General features: G+C 36.2%; 1 protein-coding gene across 1 annotated transcript; it reads right to left on the bottom strand.

The window, feature by feature from the left end:
* Positions 1 to 2000: 2000 nt before the first annotated feature.
* Positions 2001 to 2942, bottom strand: LOC116590140 (olfactory receptor 4F6-like). The gene has a single exon (XM_032341789.1). It carries the CDS (start codon positions 2940 to 2942, stop codon positions 2001 to 2003), a length of 942 nt encoding a protein of 313 aa, XP_032197680.1.
* Positions 2943 to 8604: the final 5662 nt, after the last annotated feature.

Here is an 8604-nt window from a genome sequence, read left to right as displayed (position 1 = left end):
TAAGGAGAACAAACATGTACTTATATTTACACTTAAAAAAATCTCTCATTCTGTATGTAGATAATGGGAATAAAGGCAAATCAGCTTTGAAGAGAGAAGACACATAGTGACTCATACTCAGTTTGAAAAATGACATGTGAAGACTTGGACAAGAATGGTGACATTTAGAAGAAAGCAAAGGACATATTTAGGAGGTGTTTAGAGGTTGGAATTAACATGATTTGCTGATCTATTGAATAGTGGGGATTGCGTATGGAGGAGTCCATTATTACTCCTAGATTTTGCACTGAGAGACTGGGTTAATATTGGTGCCAATTACTGTGACTAGGGACCTGACAGAAGAATGGGTTTGAGGATAAGATAATTAGTTTAGTTTCAGATCTGCTGAGTGGGAGATGCCCTTGAAGCATCAAGCCAGCAGGCAGTTAGATTTATGAAGTAGGAACACAAGAAATAATAGCCTGGCTTAAGAATAAAAGCCAATAATAAAATTAGCTGAGATGGTAATTAAAGCCAAGAGAACGGATGTCCCCTAGGGAAAGAATATGGAGTGAGAAAAGACCAAAGTTGCAATTCTGAGGAACACTGAGTTTGGTGGTGGAGCAGAGGAGAGAACCCGGCAAACTGTTACTGGGAAGGAATTCCCCAAGAGTAGGAGGGAAAAGTGGGAGACTGTACCATCTCAGAGGCCCAGTGGATTGTTTGTAAGAGGGAGTGGTTAGCAATGATCAAGTAAAGAACTTCCCATCCAGATGAATACCAAAACATTAAAAGAAGTATTAATGATTAATTTACATGGAGTAAGCAGAGATGTTATTGAAAAGGTTCCTGGAGAAACACTGGACAAAAAATATAGGCATTATTTTCCTTAATTGAGTAGATTTTATTTACAGAGAAGTATAAACAAATAAATGAAAACACGTGTACTTTAATAAAGCACTTATTCCAAATGTAGAAGTGCTCAATCAAATTGAATATGCCTTACCACTTTTGGCTTTTCATTTATCTAAGATACATAAACTTTTGGGAAGCATTTTGTCAGATCAGCAAACCATATTCAAAGAAGCCAGAATCTCTAAACATACATCTTAGGGTGATTATTCTTCAGTGAAACAGCTATTAGTTTTAAATTTTAGTTAATAAAATTTTTAAATATTTTATTTATTTGAGAGACAGCACAAGCTGGGGGCAGTTGCAAGGGAGAAGGAAAAGCAGGCTCTCTGCGGACGGGGAGTCCCACATGGGGCTCAGTCTCAGGACCCTGAGATCATGACTCGAGCCAAAGGCAGATGTTTAACAGACAAAACTGCCGAGGTGCCCTGAAACAGCAATTACTTTTATGGATTTTTTTTTCTTTGATAATAAACTAGGATAATTGAATATTTGAAAATCTTCATCTTTAGAATAGTAGAAAGTGAGACAAAATTTCAGAAATCTGTGGTTTGTATTTATTTGAAGTGTTCACAGTGTAAAGAGTTATCCTTCTCTATTTAAAGCCAATCAAGTCTAAACAAGTAAAACAACATGCTTAATCTAAGTAATAAATAGTTGATTTTGTTTCTTATTCTAAGTTAAACTCAAACTAAAATAAAAATTAAAAACTAGAATTTATTGATTTTGATCGACTCAAAGTTACATTTTATCAATTAAATCCATGTTACCATGAGATATATTTATCACTTGTTTGACATATGTCTTCGTAATTGAGAGTAAATACAATTAGCAAGTCACAGAAAATGGTATTTGAATGTTAAGTTTACTCCTATAAATCAACTCAGTTTTCCTTCTCACCTTTCTTCTCAATGTAAGTAGGTGATGTCAATTTATTCTCTGTCATTAGCAAAATAAAGTCACCCCTGACTCAATAATCAATTTCTACAGGGGGACTTTTGTTGAATTATCATAACAATAGTAGTTCTTACCATTGTAATGATGACAATCACATGACTTGCAGTGCTCTTGGTGAGCCTGAAGCATGTGGTCTCTAGATCTGCTCCAAATCATTGTGAGATCCCATGAGGACCCACAATCCGTTTGCCTAGTCTTCTCATGGCCACTCTCATGTCTTTGTTTCTTAATGTATAGATGGCAGGATTCAAGAGGGGAGTGATAGCAAAATCAACAATGAACAAGTACTTATCCAGTGATGTTGTGGGGAAAGGCCACACGTAGAGAAACATGCATGGTGTAAAAAACAAAATCACTACAGTGATGTGAGCTGACAGTGTGACAAATGCTTTGGACAAGTCCCCTGAAGAACGTTTCCAGACAGTGACCAAAATGAAGACATAGGAAATAATTAACGAGAAGAAGGTAGCCATGGATATAAACCCACTGTTAGCAATGACTACAAACTCTAGCTTGTAAGTGTCTACACAAGCAAGTTTCATGACCCGAGGGAAATCACAGTAAAAACTATCTACTTCATTAGGGCCACAGAAGGGCAAGTTTATGACAAATACAAACTGAGATACGGCATGGATTATCCCCACTATCCAGGCAGTCACTACGAAGGAAACACACGTTTTGGGGCTCATGATGGTCAAGTAGTGGAGAGGCTTACAGATTGCAGTGTACCGGTCATATGCCATGGCTATGAGCAGCACCATCTCACCTCCACCCATGACATGAATAAAAAATATCTGTATTATGCATTTTGGAAAGGAAATGATTTTGCAGTCAGTGAAAAGATTAGTGATTATTTTGGGCACTGTGGTAGAGGACAGACCTAGATCAAGGAGAGAGAGGTTGGCTAATAGGAAGTACATGGGAGTGTGTAAGTGAGAGTCAATAATTACCAGGAACACAATGAAGAGGTTTCCCAGGATAACTCCCATGTAGAACACAGAGAAGAACCAAAAGAGAAAAAGGTTCATCACCCATGAATTTGAAAGTCCAATCAATACAAATTCAGATACCACAGAGACATTTGTTGTATCCATTGGCTCAATCAGTAGAGAAGAAGCTGAAGTATTCTAAAGGTAGAAAATAAGGCAGAATTGAGAAATATGGGAACTGAACATTGATATGGTGTTTGCCCATCGATGATTTTGTGGAAAATACGTGGCAAGTGTCTAATTGAGAAGGTCAAATACATACAGAGAGGACAGGGGAAAGGAAGAAAAAAAATAGAAATGAGATAATCAAAAGTTAGGCTAGGATGACAGGGAAAGAAATCATGTGAGAATAAGGCAGGTAATGTGAAGGAATTAGGAGCAAAGAGTAACATCTTCCTGGTAGAAAGTTTCTTTACCATGCTCCTTGTATAATAATTTGGGCTTCTTCTGTCTTCTCCATGTATATTCAAGAAAACGTCTTCTGTGTCATAAATAGTTAGCCATGATTTGAATGTTCAAACCCTTGATCATATTTGTGCACAGATACTGTAGCAGAATGTACTCTTTGATTATTCTTTTACTTCACACCTGCAAAATTTCAGGCATTAATCACTCATGCAATAGTGAATAGTGACCAGACAATGAGTGTAAGAATGTTGACTCTAAGAGGAAGCATTAGCTTAAAATGAAAAGGCTGAGTCCTCTGATAGTTTCCAATATTGTGACCGCAACCAGTGCCTTGGATAATTAAAATGTACCTTAAACTGGTGAAATGCTAAATCCCAGAGTGTCAGCAGACTCTGAAAAAGGGCTTCTACTTACTTTGCTAGGATAGAGATATTGTGCTCTTGATAGGTCTATTTTAGGATTAATAAGTGTCAATTCAAACACAAAACTGGAAGACTGGTGACTTTACTTAAACAAAATGTTTAATCATGATATACTAAGAGCATGTGAAAACTACATGACCCCAGAGAGTCATGAAAGCTAAAGGTCATGAGAGCTTGTCTTCAAGTATTTGAAGTTTAACTAAAATGCTATTTGAAGGTGAGTAGAATGGCTACAAACAACTTTTTCAAGGGAAGTATCTGTTATCACTATGGATAAACAGAAAGGTTAAAGATGGGGAGCATAGATGGTGCAGTCGGTTAAGCATACAACTTTTTGGTTTCGACTCAGGTCGTGATGTGAGGATCATGAGATAGAGCCCTGTGTGGAGCCAGAGCCCCATGTGGAGCTTCTTGCTGGGCTCTGTGCTCAGCAGGGGTCTGCTTGAGATTCTTTCTCCCTCTCTCTTTGCCCCTCCCGCTTGTGCTCTCTCTCTCCCTCTCAAATAAATACCTAAATCTTAAGAAAAAGAGAAAGGCTGAAGATATGTATAGATAGCTTGTATTTGGATCCATTCATTATTTAATGTAAAAGGAAAAATTAAAGGTACATTTCAAAGATATGATTAGAAATGAGATGATACTCAGAAAGGGTGATTTGATAAGATGAGCTAGGCCATCACAGAAGCAAATTTAGACTTGATGAGATGTCTGCTAAATTATTAAGAATAATTACTTATAAAGGAATATACATTTGATGTGCTCTTTATAATTATACACTACAAAAATATGTAACTATATGAATGAACATTTTAGATCATTTTGGATAATGACATTTTAGGTACTTCTAATACTAAAAATGTTGACCATCTATGTTTTGTTGTTTTCTACATTAGCCATGTATGTGTAATAAAAATTATGAAAAGGAGGAAATGGACACACAAATACGGAGAATAAACTGGTAGTTGCCAAGGAGAGGGTGATTGAGGGATGGGCAAAATAGTGTAATGGGGAGTGGGATATAAAACTTGCAATTATGGAGTAAATAAATCACTAGAATGAAAGTTAGAGCACAGAGAATGTTGTCAATGGCACTGTAATAGCATTGTATGGTGAGGTATGGTAGCTACACTGTGGTGAGCATAATCAAAATAATTAATAATTATGAAAAGGAATTGGAAGGAAAGCAATAGGAGAGGGGCAAGAAAAGGAAAAAGAATTCTGTGAAATATATGGTTGGAGTAGAGTATGCATATATGTGATAGAAATAGATTATTAATTATAATATAATTATAATACTATTGTTATTATTATTTTGGTACCAACATTTCTCAGCAGTGATGATTTCTGGGGATAACTATGAAGAAAAGCTTCATGTTTCATATCTCATTTTAACCAGAAAGGTACCGGTTTCCTTGCTTAGAGAACATTAATATACATGAATGAATTTTGGCTCAAGGAATATAATGACTGGTAGCTGGATGGCATTTTACAGAATGCTGGTGTGTCTGTTATTTGAAACAGGCAAGTCCTACACCAAGAACAGGAAAACACTAACAATAAGTCACTCTTTACCTTGCCAACTCAAATCTCCGTATATTTCTTATAGTCTCTAAAAGAGAGAACACCTATCTGTTTAGTTATTTGATGGAAATTGCCATACTTTGTAAGAAGCTAGGTTCTTATTTTAGCCGTGGGATGAAATATAAATAATCTATGTGACTTGGCCATGGGTTGGTGTCAGAGGGGCATGTAGCCAAGTTTTGATGAGATACAGAACAATGACTTCTGTGGAAGGTTTTCTTTCCCAGATTAAAACCCAAAGATTAATGTAGAGAAGTCTCTTCTATCTCTTCCATTCCTGCATTTGATATTAATGTGATGCCCAAAGATGCAGCAATCATGACCTTTGAGAGTCTACGTGTTAAAGGTGATATTATGAACAGATAGAAAAATAATCCAGTCTAAAAGGTCTTTGATGGATGCCAGCAGATGTCTGCATTCTTAGGACACCTGGGTGCCTTTGGTCAGTTCATGATCCCAGAGCTCTGGGATCCCGAGCCCAGCATTGGGCTCCCTGCTCAGTGTGGAGCTTGCTTCTCCATCTCCCACTACCCCTGCTTGTCCACTATCTCTTTCACTCTGTCAAATAAGTAAACTGTTGGGTATTATGGAGGGCACATATTGCATGAAGCACTGGGTGTGGTGCATAAACAATGAATTTGGAACACTGAAAAAAAATAAAATGAAAAAAATATTTATAAAAAAAGGTCTACATTCTGATATCTTATAATGGAATAAAATAAAATAAAAAACTTTAAGAGACTGTAAGTCAGGCATTGTTCACTTCCTGAAGCTGAATGCATTTTTGCATTCTTAGTCTTTGCATAACAGAGCTCTCTTGTTTTTTTCTCCTATATCGCTAACTTCTTTCACTGATGCATGAATTTTTTTTTTTCCTGCTTATTTTTGAGTGTTCCTCTGTAACTCAGGAGACCTAAAAATTTTTTTTTCATTTAAAACACGTTTCATTTTTTTAACTACTCCCCACTTAAAAGATTTCTGTATCTATAGCTCTATTCATGGACTCTAGCATAATATATCCAAGACTGTATTTTAGTACATAAATGGACATCCCTCGAGCACTTCAAAGTTAAATTGTGCAAGTCTGAGCTCATGATTTTATCCTCTTTTTAATGTCTTAGGAAATATCATGACTATTGTCTCTCAGGTGCTTAATCCAAGAATCTCTGAGGCAACTTTTCTCCCCTCTCACCTTATAGGACAGGCGGGAAATTGTACCTCCTGAATATTTCTGTTTTGTGTCCTGGTCTTCATTTCCACTGCCAGTTTTATTTCAGATTTATATATTTTTCATTTCCGAATGATTTCTCTCTCCAATCTTAGTTAAGTTTAGTCTCTTTTCTATAGTCTGCTTTCAGATTTGTCTACCTAAAACTCAAATATGGGCCTCTTACTCTCTACTCTAAGCCTTTGGTTCTATCATTCGAGATATTTAAAATTCAATTGTGGGGGTGCCTGGGTCGCTCAGTAGGTTAATTGTCTGACTCGGTATTTGCTCAGTTCATGATCTCAGGTTTATGGGATCAAGCCTTGCGTCTGGATCAGCATTCAGCACAGAGACTGCTCAGTATTCTCTCTCCATCTTTTTCCTTCCCCATCTGCACCTCCCCACCCTCTCTGTCTCTCTCAAATAAGTAAAAATATAAAACTTTAAAAAATAAAAATCAATTATGTATCATATAAGAACCTTTATGAACTGAACACATTACTATATATTTTTTCACATTTCAGCTCTTTCATATACTTTCATGTATGTTATTCCTTGTCATTACAAAGTGGAGCTGCCTTTGGCTCTTAGACCTAATAACTTGGTTGCCATTTTAGTCCTGCCACTTGTGAGTTATATAAACTAGGGTAAGGTAGTCAGTTATGCTGATATTTATTTGTCCATAAAATGAGAGGTGACTAACTTCACCAGATGTTATGAAGGTTTGAGAGTATATGGGTATAACTATCTGACAGAAATGTTAATTCCCCTTTTCCTTTATCCTTCAAACTTTGATTAAATGCTAGTTACCCTGAAGTATTTATTGATGACCCCATGCAAAATAGTGTCTATAAACTATTGTTAAACCTTGTATCTTCTTTTTAATAAATCACATTATAATTTCTTATGGATATTAGTCTTCCTATCCCCTACGACTTCTTTGAGAAAAGAAATCTTTTTTTTTTTTTAAGATTTTATTCATTTATTTGACAGATGGAAATCACAAGTAGGCAGAGAGGCAGGCAGAGAGAGAGGAGGAAACAGGCTCCCTGCTGAGCAGAGAGCCCGATGCGGGGCTCGATCCCAGGACCCTGGGATCACGACCCAAGCCGAAGGCAGAGGCTTTACCAACTTCGTATACCCCAGTAGTTAGCACAATTTCTGTCACAAGGTAGGCACTACTAAATGAGAATCTTCACTGACATTCATAGGGGAAAGTTGAAGAAGACGTGGCAAGAAAATCAGGTGCTTAGAAGCCCCTAAGGGACATATGGTGGAGAAGAAATATTCACCAAGTGACTTTGTGAATTGACCTCATTGACACCAGCACACTGATGGGAGAGTGGAAACCAGTCTGGATGCCAGCGACCTCCTTGCCATGACAATGTCCTTACAGAGTGACCTCAACACCCCACATTCCCATGTAGATCTAAATCTAATACAATAAAACTAGCAAAGGTACAAACTTTCCTCTTCATTTTTTGCCTCCAGCAAAATGTGTATAGTCATTACAGATATCTGGAACTTTCCTCAAATTATAGTGTAGTATTATTGCATGCTACAGAAATATTGCTGAACAGAAAAGTATCACCATAGATTTGGAAAAATTCAGTAATTTAGAAGGACAGGAGGGTTATCATAATAACCTATGAAAAGCTATTCACTACATGTATGAGTTACAGAATGTTTATATACACTTAAAACTATGTTTATAGATTTCAGTGCACATGGAACAAATTAGAACTTTGGATGAATGAAACCGAAAAGATGCATTCTTTGTCATTAAGTTAAAAAAGATTATAAAACACAAAACATCACATATAATGTAAATGTATATATGGAAATATTTAGACTTTACAACACAATATCTCTAAGTTGTGGGATTTTAGGTGATTTTATTTTTTCCTAAATATGAACTCTTTTTTTCTATATTTATTATAAATAATATTTATAGTTTTTCTAATTTCCAAGGAAAAATTGAAATTAGTCAAAGAAATAGGAAAAATTATATAAGAGCAATTTTATAAATAGCATTATTATATATAACTAATAGCAAACGTACTGGAGACAGACTACCTGAATTAGAAACTCCATCTCCTTGATTTATGTCCTTAGGTGAGTTGCTTCCCTTCTCTGTCCCTGAATTTCC

The sequence above is a fragment of the Mustela erminea genome, chromosome 5, assembly GCF_009829155.1.
Source record: "Mustela erminea isolate mMusErm1 chromosome 5, mMusErm1.Pri, whole genome shotgun sequence".
Classification (NCBI taxonomy): domain Eukaryota; kingdom Metazoa; phylum Chordata; class Mammalia; order Carnivora; family Mustelidae; genus Mustela; species Mustela erminea.
The sequence above is the reverse complement of the archived record's forward strand: the minus strand, read 5'-3'. Positions and strand labels throughout refer to the sequence as shown.

Coding starts and splice junctions, on each gene's coding strand:
- LOC116590140 (XM_032341789.1), bottom strand. CDS start 2,942: ATGGATACAACAAATGTCTCTGTGGTATCTGAATTTGTATTGATTGGA.